General features: G+C 46.3%; 1 protein-coding gene, 1 non-coding gene and 1 pseudogene across 15 annotated transcripts in view; 1 reads left to right on the top strand and 2 right to left on the bottom strand.

Annotated features, from left to right (window-relative positions):
- Window positions 1–1,616: 1,616 nt before the first annotated feature.
- On the top strand, window positions 1,617–2,384 carry LOC119505728 (annotated as a pseudogene).
- A 1,253-nt stretch (window positions 2,385–3,637) lies between these two features.
- The window catches only part of PRRC2B (proline rich coiled-coil 2B), a 97,061-nt gene continuing 83,925 nt past the window's right edge, over window positions 3,638–16,773 (bottom strand). For 8 of the 14 annotated variants that reach the window (XM_037798616.1, XM_037798613.1, XM_037798619.1 and 5 more), the window contains 6 exons: window positions 15,062–15,189; window positions 14,202–14,442; window positions 10,810–10,989; window positions 10,022–10,113; window positions 7,765–7,846; window positions 3,638–6,396 (listed from right to left, as the gene is read on the bottom strand). In XM_037798616.1, the coding sequence (XP_037654544.1) occupies window positions 6,265–6,396; window positions 7,765–7,846; window positions 10,022–10,113; window positions 10,810–10,989; window positions 14,202–14,442; window positions 15,062–15,189 (855 nt within the window). In that variant the 3' untranslated portion in view covers window positions 3,638–6,264. The remainder of the gene's footprint in view (window positions 6,397–7,764; window positions 7,847–10,021; window positions 10,114–10,809; window positions 10,990–14,201; window positions 14,443–15,061; window positions 15,190–16,773) is intronic. The other 6 variants (XM_037798617.1, XM_037798615.1, XM_037798625.1 and 3 more) reach the window with 3 other exon arrangements.
- LOC119505792 lies at window positions 11,879–11,964 on the bottom strand. Its single transcript, XR_005210832.1, has one exon. It is a non-coding gene; the product is annotated as a small nucleolar RNA SNORD62 (small nucleolar RNA).

Here is a 16,773-nt window from a genome sequence, read left to right on the forward strand (position 1 = left end):
GAACGGCCTGCCTCTCAGCCTGAGGCAATACCTTTGTGCATTTCTTCTTTTTTTTTTTTTTTTTTTTACTGGACTGGTTGGGACCGTGGGTGATTAACTAACGGGAACATAACCCAGCTGATGGATCTCCCTTCTCACCAGCCTCACCTTGAACATGGAAAAAATGGCTTTTTTAAATAACTTGAATTAGTTATTTAAGATTTAATAACTTGAATTATTTTTTGTAAAATGTGTATTTCACATATATTAGCATTGGATGCCACCTACAACCAATTAATGTAGTGAAGGTTAGTTCTGATTTACCCATGAGAGGTTAAGTGACCCCCTCCCCCAGGTTGTACAGTGAGGGAAGGAGCTGGGGTGCATCTGGGCCTGGGGCTGGGCTCTGGCCTGAGAGCAATCCCTGGGTCCCAGGAGTGGAGCTGGGCACTCAGCCTTCAGTCTGTCTTCTCAGGCAAGCAGTGAGTGCTTAGGGATTCACAGCCTTCATCCTGTGGGACACTCAACCTCAGGCAGAGTTTCCTTCACAGCCATGCTTCCTCATGACATTCTATGAACCACCTGTGCATAGGAGCAGTGAATCTGGGAAAAGGGTATGGCTTTCAGAGCTGAGATGCCGATGCCAAGGTCCCCAACTCTTTCCTGTAGTTGAGAGGCTCAGAAGGAATCGGAGGGACCGTGGCTCCTTATGCAACCAGGCTGTAAACTTATTTGGGAATAACTTTAAGTTTCTTGCATGCTTGCCTGGTGCTAGAAACTGTGCTAATACTATGCAAGACCCCTTGAGTCCTGACTACTCCAGGAGGTAGATTTCATTACAACCCACATAATTATGATTAAGGAAATTGTGACTCAACGTGGTGAAATGTCCTTCCCAAGGCCACAGAGTTAAGAGATGGCAATCCTTAGAGCAAAGGCCTGACATCAAATCTAAGCCCTTATTGCTTCCACTGCCTTGTGCCCAGCTTGCTCCTCTTCCTCAATTTAAAAGGGCAGCATAATCCTCTCCTGCACCCTGCAAAAAGTACCCTAGAAATGGCAACAAAACATGCCAAATCGAACTGTTTATCTAACCACTTGTCACACTACCTGTAAGGGGGTGTTGGATGAGTCCTGGGATATGCCATGGAATTTGGAATTAACACCGTATCAAACCAGTGAATTTGCAGAAAAACCCATTTCACAAAAAGGATTCAAGGTCACCCTTGCAATCACATCACTCACTTTACCTCTGCTAACCTTGCTGAACCTGAAACGGGCGACTAGCCAGTTAGTAAGGAGGGTGGTGGGTACTTATTGGGGAGTAGGTCGTGGGAAGCAGGGTGGAAGACTGGGGGACACCATGCACAATTTCAGTACCCCCCGAGGGAAAAAGGTATGGACTGCTAATTGCTAAGTCATTTTAAAGATACACCACCTCTCCCCTGGATGTTGCTTTCATTTAAGGCATTTCAGCCAAGTTACTCCTCCCTAATTTCCATATAAACTGTCAGTAAAACTAAAATTCTTCTGTCTCTCCAGTCAAATGACTGAGAAACAAGGGAAACAATCTGAGAAAGCATGTTCAGCTTTTTTTAAAGTTTTTTTTTTTATTTAAATAAGGAGAATTCTTTCATATGGAAAGAGCTAATACAATCACGTATTTGAAAGGAGAAACAATAGGTACTGAACCGGAGGGAAAGGTCAAAGGGTGAGTGTACCACCACTGGTCTGGAGAACTCATGATTCCATTTCCCATCCAAGTTTCCAAAAAATAATGTATAAAGGAGTTACACATTACACTTTTAGCCATCGTCTGCCCTTTCAAATATCTGGTCTACATGAAAAGACAAAGAGGAAAGGCCAAAATAAACAAAAGGAAACAACAAAAAACTCCCTCAAAAACAAAACAAAACAAAACCCCCAAGCCCTTTTTACTATGCAAGGCCTGAGGCTAAAAGCTTAAGAGTACAGCATCCCCTTTAAACAATGGAAGAAACTCTCCAACACAGAGCATTAATAGAAATTTCCACTCCAAGGCTTCCTAACATGCTCACAACAGGGACCTGGGGACACTGCTACCATCTTCGCGGCCACCAAACGGGTGGAAAGTGGGTGAACAGCAGATCCAATGTGCCTAGATCACTGTAGCTAAATATATGCTTGTGGTCCTGGTGGCGAGCACAGCTGGGTGTCAACGGGGTTTCCAGAGAGCTCAGATCTGTCTGTCTCTAACACCAAACGATTCTTGTCCTGGAGGATCTGTTTGTTTTTAAGTCCGTCTCACATTCAGACAGCTGGCTTTCTGGAAGTCTGTATTTCCTATTCATCACAGAACACATCAAAGCACAAACACTCTAGTAGTATCCTTGGTTGTCAAATGCCATTTCCAACAAACTCTTTAACTCAGGCTTCTCTGCAAGTACTAAAAAAGGGACAAATACAGATTTGAGAGGCAATTACTTGGTGAAACACAACCAAACAGCTGGTAGAAGGGGCTTTACCAGAGATGCCCCACACTGCCTCAGTGGGCTCATTAAGAACACATGGCTGGGTGTGCCATCAACACACCCAGCCTCCTCAGCTGAGCATCAGTCACAAACGTCATGAACCAAACAAAAGGCAGATCCAGAAGCACAGGAGGGCCGTGGCATAGCTGGAGAGAACTGATGCCAATATTTAATGACAAGATAACCCAATATCCCTAGAAGTGCTGGAATGACCACAGCTTTGGAACGGAACCAATTTTTCTGAATGAGTACTAAATTCATCTTTTGTTTTTCCCCCTAAGAAGGAACCTACAGCCAGAAATTTATTTATTTGAACTTTAAAAACAATGATGTCAATAAAAAAGGGGAAGCAGCAGTAAAGAAAATCAGACCAAATGCAGTGAACAGAGAAGTCTTCAGTGGATGGGCAAGACATTTCAGATATACAACCCCACACTCTGGAATTTCATTCGATTGAGTAGCAAATGGTGGAAAAACACTACGGGATCACTGGTTGCCCAGCAGACTACACCATCCATGGACAGGGCAAAGCTGCCAAGTGTGAGAAAGGAGGACAATTTCAGCAAGTCAAAGTGGCCACTCCCAACCCCTACCCATCTCAGCAGCAGAAAAGGTCAGTGCTGGTCTCTACCTGTTCCTGGCAATGACCCCGGGACATCCCAGCAGAAGCCGCTGCATGTATTTACACCCTGAGTATGAGAGTTTGAAATGAAAATATGACCCTACATCTTACTACTTTGAGCCTAGCTCTAAAACCACATGAAAGAGCAATATTGCACCTTAAAACGCCTCTGCACTAAAGACTGCATTTAATCAGACCAAGGAAGGGTTGGGGTGTTGGGAAGCCTGTAGGCCTGCCCTCTGCCCCCACAAAGTCTAATTTAAAATCTGTATCTTAGCAGGGAACAAGACTGCAGCTTAGCTATATGGAGGTGGTGAATGCACTGAACTTCACATGCAATTTCTCGGCCTCCTGCACAAAATAATTCAGACATTATATATAAATAGAGCAGTGAAACATTTACTTTTTTTCCACCTAGACCTACAACATCAATACATATAAATAAATTCTAAGTGTTGTTTTTTGTTTTTTTAATTTGGGAGAGGGAGAGGAGGGGGAGTTATAGGATAAGAGACAAGGGCTGGAGAACAGGTGACCTTTCTGTTTTTATTTTCTTTTCTCAAACAGGAAGTACTATCATTCCGAAGGCAGGTACACCTGAAGGGTACATGTTTTTAACAGCATCCAGGACTGTTCTGTTGAATTTCAAATTGAGAAGAAAATCTTTTTCTTCGTTTGAAAATGCACATCGGAATTAGGTGTAGTGGATGTATTTCTAAACTGTACAGGCAGAGATGAATTTGTGTGGCTTCAGCAGACCCAGACTCATCCAGGGACAGCGTGGCAATGATGGCAGGATGGGGGGCAGAGAGGAGCTGCAGTTGGGGCATGGTTCATCACAGGCACAGCAATGAGGATGCTTGCATGGGAAAGAAAAGAAGCGGATGAGGGACACAGACTAGACGAGTGCCAGTCACTCCAAGTGTGGGCTGCCCTTTGAGAAAGGACTTAAGAGTTAAGATACAGGAGATGAAGCAGCAAAGAAAAAAAACATAAAAAGCAACCACTGAGGGTGGGGGGCAAGAAGGTGAATTGCTAAAATTTATAGATTAAACTGTGAAGCATTTCTCAATTAAACTGCCCCTTCCCTAGATGAAACCAGGGATGAGACACCAGAACCCTTTGCTAGGTTATTCCCCCACTTCCTTAAAACAGCAGACAGCAACAAGTTAATTCCACAGTTCTTCAGAAGCTTCTTTCTCCATGCTTTGTGGGGACAAGTGGAGGACAGGGGATGCTACACTACAGACATGGAGCTCGGAACCCAGAGGCAGAGTGGCTGTCACACACCGAGGGTGACACCGACTCCACCCAGGACCCCAGTGCAGCCGATGACTGCTGGAGGGATGCCTCTGCCTGGGCACATCCCGGCCTTCCTACTGCACGTTCTCTGAGTCAAGTCTTCTTTGGACCCTCCTTCTATAGGTAAATGGCAGATTAGTTACTCTAAAAACATCTGAGGAACTGAAATTTCCTCTCTTTTCCTTGGAATGACAGAATCTAGGATGATTACCTTGTTTCTTATTTTAAAAAACAATAGCACAAAATGGCTCACACACAATTTTTCTAGAGGTTACTCTGTAGACCAGATGCTGTCCTTTTTTGGAGGCTGCCCAGGCTGCTTGGGAACCTGGCTGGCCTGACGAGGCCATATTCACCTTGGAACCCTGCCCCCATTGTCTGCATAGACCAGCGAGAACGACACCAGCTGCCCAGCACAGGAGGTCCCTCTGTCCCAATAACCTGGGTCTGTTGCTGGGAGCAAAGAAAAAGAGAAAAAAGGAGTAACTCCCAGCAGGCTTACAGACCACACACCTTTGCTGCAGACTCAACCAAAAACCTGTCACAGTGTGACGTACTTGTCACACTGTAGGTGAATCTCTTTTTAGTGACAAGCTATGTGTGAGGTGGAGAGATAGGAAGAAACGCAGGCGAAAGAGGCAAGCTCGGGAAGAAGAAAGAAAAATGACACATTTATGGAAGGCTTTGAGGAAAGAAGTGAGTATGAAAATACAGCAGCTCCTGAGGGACTGGGTGGTGGAAAGACCCTGAAGGAGAGCAGGCTGGTCAGGGCCTGTGGGTCCTGTCAGCTCACATCATCCAGGCAAAATTTGGATTACACCAGAAATTCTGTATTTCCATGATTCAACTCTGGTGCCTGGAGAGTCAGCATATCAACTGGCTTTAAAAGAGTCCAGGACAGAAATTCTGTGTAATTCTTATGCTAAAAAACACCATCAGCTTCACTGAACTGCCCATAAGCCCCCCGGGGTCATCAGGCCAGGGACTGGAACCCAACTGAGATGTCAATCTACCTTATGCTTTGTTCACACCACTGCTTCCAAAGCATGTAGCTGAACATCAAAAATGCTCATGATCAGTGCGTTAAATAACCTCTTCTTTTTGCAAGTAACCTCAAAGGTTAACCAACCAAGAGGGAGCAGGGAGGAGTACTCTTAAGAGTCATCTCTTAAGGTATTGCAGTGATTAATCAAATTAAACAATAAAGAGGTTAAGGAAATTACTGGAGACAGGAAATTACTGGAGACAGAAGAGGTGGAAGGGAGAGGTGGCAAAGAACATATAAATGTTCAGCTATATAGACACAGCTTGCGTTTTTGTTTTTTCTTTTTCTTTCCCTCTCATAAAAACCACAGCTGCTTTTTAAAACAAAAAGACTCAAATTAAAATGACCCTGCTGCCAAACCACTGTGCCTGGGTACAGCTAGGTTGGACCGGAAGCCAAAGCAGGGAAGGGAAGCACTGAAAGTGCCCTGGCTGTGAGGAGCAGGACAGAGAAAGGAAGTGGGCAGGAGAGGAGATTTGAGGGAGGGGGGTGTAAATCTGCACTGCACAAAAGGCTTGAGTCACTCCACAGTCATGGTGGATAGGAAAAGAGGGGAATGAAGGAGTCGTTTACTTTTTGTTTGTTTGTTTCATATTAAAGCAAGCAGGTCAATGCCATATAGCCATGGGTGCAAGCTGGCTGGACAATGGAGCTGTCAGGAGTGGAGAAGAGAAGGGAGATCTCTCAGTCCGGGCCAGGCAGGTGGACGGTGAATCTGATGAGATTCCCAAGCATCCGGCTGTGTCGAGCCAAGTGGCGGCAGTGTCCTCATCTGGGGGCGAGGTGGCGGTGTTGGCCGAGCACCTTCAGGCCTTGCTCTCCTCTACTTTCACTGCCCGAGGCTTGATTGCTCCGGTTCGCTTCATCTGGGAGGCAGCCGCGGGGGCCTCTTGCAGTTTCACAGTTCCCAGGCTGGGTTTTTCATCCACTCGTTTGGCCTTTGGACAGATGAATGGGGAAAAGGGAAGTTAACCTAAGCAGAAACATCTGTTTGGATACACAGTTTCCACCACCCCCTTCCTGATCCTGCCTTACAGAGAAAAAGCTATCCTAGTTAAGTCCTTCTGGCTGAAGGTGGGATTTAGAAGTGACTCTCCTAGTAAGTGAAACTGATGTGTGACTGCTCTGTTCCTTCCCAACAGGCTCTGAGTGCAGTGATTCGGAGAGGCAGGACGACTGCAGGTCTTCTAGGAAACATTCAGTGATGCCCGATAGGCCTCTGTGGGAGGAGTGGCACAGCCCAGGACTAAACAAAGCATTTCTGGTCCCAAGGCCAACTGAAAGAGCCTTTTCAAATCAGTGCACCCCATGCCTCACAGGCACAATAAAGAAGAAGAAGAAGAAGAAGGGGGGTGGAGGGTGGGGAGAAGCGTCTCCAAGTAGATTCAACTGCACCCTACAAGTCTTAGAACCCCTAACAGTTTCTGCCGAGGAGGTGGGGCAAGCCTGGAGGCAAGCCTCGAGAGAGTGTTAGTTCTCTTGGCTCTCCGGCCATTATTTAATCAACCCTAATGATTCCCACTCTGTAGACACCTTTTCCCAAGAGCCTAGTTTGAGCGCTAGATTCCCAATTAGGATTCCATTAATCTGCAGGTCTGCACAGTGAAGTGCATCAAAGACTAAGTAGCCACGGTTCTGCCCCTCACAATGGTTTGAATTCTGGAAAAAAGCTTTAGAAGCTCATTCCAAACAATTTAAGTAGCAACCTCCAGGAGAACCAAGTATGGAGGAGTAAAAGGAGACTAATCAACTTTCTACCTTCACCACCAAGTGGTGTTGTTGACTTAAACCCTATGCCTGAAGTGTTTGAGCTCTGGTACCCCAGTGAAGAGAACAGTGCCTGAAGAAAAACACGCTGACAAATTCTTTTAAAAAAACTTAATTCCATCTGTATCCCACCCAGCCAAGACAAAGACGAGACACACTACTTACTAGTGCTAGCACGTGCACACACACACACCCCGACTTCTAGAGCTAACCCACAGCCCTAACCGAGTCTCCCAGAGCGCCTTGTCAGACCAAAATTGCTGTGGGTAGTACACCTTCTGGCGTCACCTCCTCTGAGGAATCAGTATCCTCCCTTCTCTGCAGGACAAGGAAGGATCCAGACGCCCGTCAAGAGGAGAAATGCCTTCACCAGGAGGGACTCAGGCTGCCCGGCTCCTGGTTCCATGCAATAAGTGCTAGGGCATGTCTCTCTCTTTATAAAAGGAGCACTCAAATAGGATGGACAGTCCCTTCTCTTTTGGCGCTTGGAGACGGGCCTAAGTGTCCCAGGCTGGAGGATCTGGAAAGCCATCTTCTACCTGTTGAACGTAGTGTCCCTGCACAGAGCCCATGTTAACTGCTGATCCAGAGGGCTTCCCACTGGGGCTAGCAGAGCTAGGCCTGAAAAAACCAAAGGCAGGGGTGAGAATACACAATGTGTCACCACAGAAAGGGAATCAAAGCCTAGCACTTGGAGGAAGGCAGGAAGGAAGGGCCCCTTTGACCAGAGGCACTCACTATGGGCAGTCTGTAAACCTATCAGAGGAAAAATAAACAACAGCAGCCAAGAATTCAGAAGGGGAGTAGGGGCACAGCAGGCATCTCAAACACAGAGCTCGAGGAGACGTACCCCAAAGAGGAGAGGCTGAGGCACTCTACCTGGACTTGTGTCCTCCCGTGGCAGATGGACACTAACAGTCTCTCTGGGTTATGAGAGTCTGGACCAACATGATGCGGTGCCTCAGACTAAGGACCAGAAAGCTGACAGTAAACCAGAATTGTGCTGGTTATTTTTCTAACCTTCATTTTTTAGAAGAGAAGGAAAAAGGACACCAAAGGGAACAAATCTAGAACATCCTTCTAAATATGTTCCATTGACCACTAGTTCCCAGAGATGTTAATGAGTTGCTACATGAAAAAAAGATTCTGTGGTCAAAACACTTGAAAATACTATTTAAACAAAGTTAAGAGGACTCTCAACTGCCAGACTGTTTAGACCCTACGTTAATGAACACCGAGACTCTCCAGGTCTCAGATGCGGTTCTTCCCCCGATGATTTGACCAGGGAACCCTTCTTTTGCAGGGCACGTCTCAGAAGCTCAGAAAACTTTGGGAAACACTTTTCTATAAAAATATGCCAATTTCCCCAACCCCTAAAACACCAACAAAACAAAGGCTACTAATTAAGTCTTATATTCACTAACTATTCTCCAAAGAATAAACTGCTACCCCTCCTACACTACATGAACACAGGTGACTCTTCATATGTGTGCTTTCATTTTCTGGATTTTGCCTCTTTGGGTAAGGCTCGGTAGCCAGATGCTGCTAGTATCTGCCCTTGACAGCAGGGGAGCTACAGCATCTGTTCATAGTTGAAGCACAAAGCTTCCTTCTTTCTTCCAAATTGTGCTCATCATTCTGTGCTGTCTATAAATCTCTTCCATACATTTCTGCTGTTTTGGCCTATGTGAAAAAGTGGTTGGAAAACAACAACAAAAATGAAGTCAAAAGAGTGAAATTAAGAACAGAAAAGAAGGTGAAATGCGGAAAAATTCACCAAAAATCCCATTCTCTGGACATAATGTTAGAAGCATGGAATGGATGTGGCAGAAGTAGACCCAGCCTTGGCATTCAAAGAGCAACGAGGACAGAATGACTACAGCAAGAACAATCCACAGACAAGGGTGATTCAATCTGTGAGAGTGCTCCTTCACTGGTTAAGCATCTAAATGCTCATGGAGTGATCTAAAGGCACTCTGGAACTATGGATTTAACCTACCATGAGACACTGCAGGCCATGTATATCTGTTTTACACATCTGCAAACAGAAGGTGAAGTTCAGAAATCTCCCACAGATAACAAGAGTTGACTGTACAAAACTCTTGAGGCCCAAATCCAGAGCATATTGCCTTCCTATCCAACACAATCCTTCATGAATGAAAAAAGTTGAGCAGAACCAGAGGTTCTCGGCAATGGTTCAAACAAAGCCACCTCTGGGTTAAGGTAAGGGAACCTAGAACAGTTACTGGAGGCAGAGACAGATACAAAGGAAGCAAAAAGAGGGAATACCAGTTGGTATTATGAATGGTTCTCCAAAGCCCATCAATAAAAAGTCCCCTAGGAGGGGTGAGAGGGCAAGTTCAGAGGAAGTTAGATACCCTTGGAAAGTAATTCTCCTCCCCTTGCCACTTGGCCACTGAGTCCTCTTTTTTTTTAAATTTGGTGAAAAAGTTGGTGGTGGTCAGGGTTGGCCCTGGAGTCTATTAAAGCACTAGTCATTCCTTTTCCTACCTTCCCAGAAAGTTCTCCCAATCCAGGGCATTATATTACGATGACTAAAAACAAAACAAAACAAAAAACCAATCTCTCAATTCCCAACTTTCCCATGGTAACAAACACAAGCATGTCTCAGCATTGAAACTTCATGGTGATTCACATCAGCCTTCAAAGGGGACCAGGCATCAGTGCCCTTCCACCACTGTCTATGGGCTCCATATAATTCATTTGAGCCACGGAGTCATGGTCTAGAGTGAATGCACAGCTATTCAGTATCCAACCCCCAGGGCACTTCGTTACCTGTAGGTCTGTGGTGATGGTACAGAGCCTCCCGAAGGAACATTCTGTTTGCTGTCAGCAAAGTGGAAGCCCTTCATTTCCATCTGAGAGGACTAAAGGAGACCAAGAAGCAACAAGTTGACATGTGATGATCCTGGAGACAACCTAGCTCTCACTGAGCCACACTGGGCAGAGCTGATGAGGGCACATGAGAAATTCCAATAGAGAGGCATCTTCTAAAGGAATCTGCACCCCACCCCAATCCAGGTTCAAAAGAGGGCTTTGCTTCTTAGAAGCAGGGGTCATAATATATTGTTGTTCTTTTTCTTTTAAATAGGGCAGGGGAGAGCTAATTGTGGCAACCACAGGGGACTGACCAAAAAGACCATACTGTGAACATTCACCTTTCTATCACAGAGGTCATCCGCAAAAGAACCATCTCGGGAGCTGGTGAAGAACGCAGATTCCTAGACCCCACCCCTAGATATACTGAGTCAGAATCTCTGGAATCTGCATCTGAAATGGCTCCACAGATGGTTTCCTTGGGCATCAATTGTCTGTACCTTCCTTTCTGCCTTGGCATCCTATATACACCCAATCTTGTTTGCCTTGTTATCTTACCTATAAACTAAGCGGTTCTTCTGAGAGGATCCTCAAGGAGTAGGAAAGTGATGGTCTGGTGAGGCCAGAAACCCTGTACCCCAATCTACTGACTGACATTTTCTACCAGAATGGTGGTTCTTAACTTTTTGGAATTTCAAAGTACTGACAAACTAAAGAGGATCACATCAGGATGGAGTTCCCTTTACCTCTCTGCTGGTGTTAAGGACTGAAGGCTGGGACCCAGGTGGAAGAATTCTTCTTGGGGCTCCAACAGAGAGGCTCTGCCCCTGGGGCAACTGAATGGACTGTGGCAGAATCAGTGGCTGCTGACCAGACCCATACCGAGGCAGAGGAAGCTGGGAGCCAGGCAGTGGCATTGTCAACTGCTGTATAACAGGGAGAGTCACAAGGAGTGAATGTTGAAGAGAAAACTACAAACCACAGCTACTACATATTATACTTCAGATTCTCATTTCAAAAAAATTAAAGACTCTTGCACAGCAGTAAAGATTCTATATTTCTATTAAAGTCCAATAGAGACTTTAGTTGATATACATTCTTGATGGCAGAGGGCAAGTCTTATCACTGGAATATAGTAAGAGAAAACAACTGCAAAAGTAAATTCATTCCAGAAAGCATGCATCACACTGTAAAGTGTTTATAGTATAAAAGTAAGTCTCCTCTGAATCTGCAGAGGGCTGTTGGTATCTGCAGTCCTTCTTGCCTTCATCCAACAAATATTTTCCAAATGCATACTATGTGCTGGGAAAGCAATAGGGCAGTCAGACATGGGAACTGGCAATGACAGTGCAATGCGTCAAGTGCTGGATAAAGCTACAGGGTGTTCAGGGTATAAAGTGTAGGGCAACAAACCCTATGTGTGTAGTAGGGGGGATGGGGAGGATGGGGGAAGGGACGGGGGGAGGAGAGGAAAACTTAGGGAAGGTCAGGAAAACATTTTAGGAAATAACAGCCCAGTCAAGTCCTACAAGATGAAGCTATATAAGAAGTTTATCTTTACATCCCTTTGGGCAACACATAAAAATGCAAAACTCTTGTACTGTTTTGCATCCAATGGTGGTAGAAAACAAGATCCAACTAGATCCTGGGATTCAGGATTCCTGGAAATGAGCTGGAACCTCAGGGATCCTTTGGAAGCATGCTATGACAGAAAAATAGGAGGTGAATACAGGGTCTAAATGGCCACTTCTAAAGTCCAGAGCGAGATGGGTGAGAAAGGAGGGAGGCTTCCTGATAAATGAGGGCCATCTTCAGTCTCTCAGTCACTTTCCTCTTCATCTCCCTGCTATCGAGTCCACAGTGGAGGGTCAGAAGGATCTACTGGAATTACATCATAGAGACTTATGGTGGCTCCTCCTTGGAGCTGCAACAGGATGCAGGATGAAGATGATAAGGACAACACTGCCATTTTGAGAGCACTGACTTGGTGTGTGGCATGATCTGACTTTTTAAAGGGATCACCCTGGTGGCTGTGTTGAAAATGGAATGTAGGGGCCCAAGAGCAGAAGCAGGGAGAACAGGTAGGAATGTGGACAGGGTGGTAGGGGGGAGGTGACAAGAAATGGTTGGATTCTGAAAACATTTTAAAGGTAGAGCTGATGGGATTTGCTGGAGGATCAGATGAGGGGGCCTGGGGAAAACAGGGAGCCAAAGATGATGTAGACTGGACAAACCAGAAGGACCAAGAGGGAAATCATGATTTGAACTTGTTAAGTTTGAAATGCCATGAGACATCAAAGAAGTGACCAAATAGTTTGCAGGATATGAGATTCAAATTCAGAAAACAGACCTGGACTGAGATACAAATTTGGGAGTGGTCAAAACACAGATGGTACTTAGAGCCACCAGATAAGGCTACCTAGAAGAGGAGGCTCAAGCACTGAGCCCGGATCATGCCAACCATGAGAGACTGGGGAGGTGAGGAGGAGACTGAGGAGGAGGAGTTTTAGGGAGGCAGAGGGGAAACCAGGAGTAGTGTAACCAAAAAGCCAAGTGAAGAACATGATTCAAGGGGGAAGGAGCTGATCATTGTTTCAAATGCTGCTGATGGGTTAATAGGAGGAGGATTAAGAATAAACCATCAGGGGCATGACGGGATTGGCAGGGGATGCAGTCAACAGAGGCCCCCCACACCAACAGGATAACATAGTAGCACATTTATATAATGACAGGAAGAAACCTCTGGCCTAGAACAGACTTGCTGGAGCAATGTCCCTAAGTGGATGGCATAAGCAGAGAGCCTGGCCTCCTTCAGGAGCAGAGCCAGTCCATCAGAGCAGTGAGGGAGGAGCCTACGTGGGGACCAGCACATGCAGGCAGAAGATGTGGCGGTGGGAAATGGTAAAAGTTCTCCTTTTTTCTTACTACTTATATTTCCTCAGTGACACAGGAAGCAAGATAATGGCAAGGTAGGAGGCAATGAGAAGAAAGTACTAATATAGTTGCTAGGGAGGGCGGGAGATTGACTGGGCCAGGGAAATGCAGCCCAAGTGCTGGGAAGCACCAAGGCCCACTTGAGGCTAGCCCTCAGGGATCGCACTCATGGTCAGAATGGGGGCTGTTTTTCTCTAGCTTCACTCAGTTGCAAGGCTGTTGGTATGGGAGAGTCAGGATTGGATTTGACCAAGTCAAGATTTTGTTAGGTGAGTATAATGAAGAGGGGGCAAGGGAGCCTAGTGAGAATGCAAAGGCTAGGCTCTAATGGATTGTATTTATCAGGGAAAAGAAGGAAGTGAGGCCCAAAGGAGAGTGAGGAATGATTTTTTTTTTTTTAAAAAAGGTGGTTTATAGGTTCCCAGCAGGGTTCAAAGGATTTCTGGAATTGTTTCACTAGAGGAAGTGAAAAGCCAGATAATTGGTGAATAGGACCCTTAAACTTGAGATTACAAAAGAGGTAGAACTACTGGTAATACACTCGAGTGTGGTTGAGGTGGACAAGATGGTGGAGAGGAGGTCAAGGCATTGGCAGGACAGAGTACATTGTATAAAGACCTGGAGGATCATCTACGCGGATACTGAAGCCACCAAGCACAAGACAGGAGTAGTGATGGGGAATGACCGTGAGGCAAGGGTTAAACAAGGGCAGGGATTCTTACAGGTGCTGAATACTGCCAGCAGGTCAATGGAGATGAATCAAACACTGGATTTAGTATGTGGAACTTGTAGCGACATGGAGGGCTCGTGGGGGTACAATCTCATGGTATGGGCTTCAAAGCTGGGGTTTCAGGGAGAAGGGAGCAGCAGTGGTTTGGAAGCATCAATGAGTATATAGAGGACAACTTCCCTGTCTCCAGGTTCTACAGTACAAGGGTTAGATGAGAGAAAGCACATTTCCATTAGAGATGGCTATAGGAGAAGCAGTATTCTTAGGGAAGAGCCAGGTCTCAAGCAAAAGAAGTGAAGAGATTATTCAGAAGAGATTAAGGATCTAACCCAGATTCTAACAGCTCACAGATCAGCCACAATGGCTACACACAGCGTTAAGTCGGCATGCATAAAGAGGAAAATAAAAGGGAAAAACAAAGTCATGAAGGAAAGAGGCCTAGTATATTGGGGTGGAAGTGAATGAATTCCTGACCTGTGGGAGCTGGGAGTCCAACATCTGGGAGGCGCCTAGACCGGCAGCCTGGCCAAGCTGGCCTTCGTAGACCAGGGCTTGGTTTCCGCTCAAGGGCTGGTAGGGTGAGCCTGACTGGGGCTTCACCATCTCTAAGGGCTGCATGCCTGGGAACGCCGAGTATGGAGGCTTCAAGGCTGTGCCTCCAGAGAGGATCATGGTGCTGGGTGGCGACAGGCTGGGGTGCATGTACACCTGAGATCTGCAAAAGCCAGAGAGATGGTCAGGATCAGGTGGGTGAACGCACCAGCAAACCTCAAACTTGGGTATGCATCAGAATCCCCCAAAGGGCTTGTTAAAACAGATTGCTGGCCCACTCCCAGAGTCTCTGACTCAGATGGAATGGGGCCTGAGAATCTACATTTATAACAAGTTCCCAAAGACGCTGATGGGGTTGGGCTAGGGACCACAGTTTGAGAATCACTGGTTTTAACCAATGGACACATCCAGGTGGTACAAGGCACAGGAAAACCTTTGTGATGACCAAAGCACAGGACATCAGGCACACTGAAAAAGCAAGCCAAAGCAGTGGGGATGTGGGGAAAATGGAGGGAGAAGGAGCAGATAAGGGAGGAGCCAGGGAAGAAGGCAAGATAATATGGCCAACCACATCTCAGTCAGACCCAGGGACTCTCCTACATCACAATTAATAATTACTGTGAAGTGACTGTGATCATGCATCCCCACCCCACCCCCCCCAAAAAATAAATAAAAGGCAGAATAGCAAAAAGGAACAGTGGAACAAAGGGAGCAAGTCAAAAAGGCCATTAAGGTTACCCACTGCCAGGAAACCGGCTCCCTACATCCACACATAAGCTCACCTGAAGGGCTGTAAAGAGCTGAAGATCTCTTGAGACTGGGAGACAGGAAGCCCTCCCCTCAGTCCAAGCTGAGCTTGAGCCTGCAGAGATGTGTGAAGGGAAATTGGAATCTGCTGGGCAGCAGCAGCCTGCAAATGGAAAAACAGGCAGGTAATTGCAATGACTTCCAAGTTGGTTCTCCACCTCCCCAGCTTCTCTCCATGTGGCAGCTGGAACACTCTCTCAAAAATGCACATTTGATAATCTTGTTCCTATGTTTCCCTTGTCCTTAGAATAAAGTCGAAAGCAAAAAAAAGTAACAACCCCAAACCACAGGATATTTTCTTTATACTGGAATTCTGCACAGCAGCGAGAATGAACCCTAGCTACATTTACCAAAAGAGGTGAATTTCACCAACAAAATGAAGAATGAAAAATGTACATACAGAAGATACATGCGGTATGACCAGTTAAATGAAAACCAGCATCTTACAAAACTGAACGATATAATACTTAGGAAGACTTTTTTTTTTTTCTTTTTTAAGGGCAGGAAAGGTTAAGTCCTCTATTTTGTCCCTGAATCTGCCTGTGGGCTCCACAAAATCTTGGCACAGAGGTCTGTGGGGGTGGCTGGATCATTTCAGGTGAAAGGTCCAGCATTAGCTTTAGGAGGGAAACTTCCAAAAACAATCACCTTGTAGCATGGAAAGTATGCCAATCTTGCATAAAAAAATAAACACCTGCTCATTTCTAAAACTACATCTTCCTAATGCATCCATGCCTGGGAGTCTAGGACTTTACTCAGAAGATAACTGAACACACCAAAGGGAATTCTGGTTTAGCTAATTCCCCAGGCAGGAGTTATTATCTAGATACAAGGAGAACTTTGAGAAAGGAAAACTGCGGTCGGGGTTACTGCTTCTGGGGGGAGGGGCGGCCGGTAGCTGAGCCCTCAGCTCTCGGGGCTGCTTAAAGGGTACCGGCGGCGGGGGCTCTTTCCCGGAGGCGAGGGGGAGGCGGAGGACTTGGCCGGGTCCTCGGCGGGAGGCGTGCAAGGTGTGGAGGGCGGCGATAAGGACAAGACACTCTTCATCCAGTAGGAGTATGCGCCAAAGAGGCTTTATTCAGGGGTGATCACAGGTTATATAGGCTGGTAAGAAGGGCAGGGCTGGAAAGGAGGTGAAGTAGCCTAAAATGGCAATACTGAAGGAAGAGGGGCTAGGATTGGTTCTGAGAGGACGCAGGAGCCGTTGCAGCGGGCGGGGGTTGTTCTGGCCACGGTGCATGCGCGCTGGCGGTGGCAGGGGTGGCCTTGGCACAAGAGAGTGTGTGGGCAAGATAAGGAAGTGGAGAAAGGGCGGTTGGGAGAAAGGCGTTTTCCTCCGGCAAGCCTCCCCTGCCCGTGACATTTTGGGTGAGGAAAAGGGAGCTGCCTTGACCTCGCTCCCCAGGCTCGGGGGGGCTGCAGAGGGCACTCACGCCCGTACCTACTACCCTCCCCAGGGGGTGATCAGGTCCCCTGGCCCAGGCCTGGCAAGCTGAGGTACAAGCTCAGCTACCCGCAGAAAACAAAGCAGAATCTGGAGCATTTAACTCCATTCTGCTTCCTTATATCTCATAATTCATTCAATAAATATTGGCTGTCATGATGTGCCAGGTGTTACGTATTAAATATGAGGGGTACAGAAAACAAGACAGACAATAAACAAAATCATGAAGAAAATACTAAAGTT

The sequence above is a fragment of the Choloepus didactylus genome, chromosome 10 (genome assembly GCF_015220235.1).
Source record: "Choloepus didactylus isolate mChoDid1 chromosome 10, mChoDid1.pri, whole genome shotgun sequence".
NCBI classification, from domain to species: domain Eukaryota; kingdom Metazoa; phylum Chordata; class Mammalia; order Pilosa; family Megalonychidae; genus Choloepus; species Choloepus didactylus.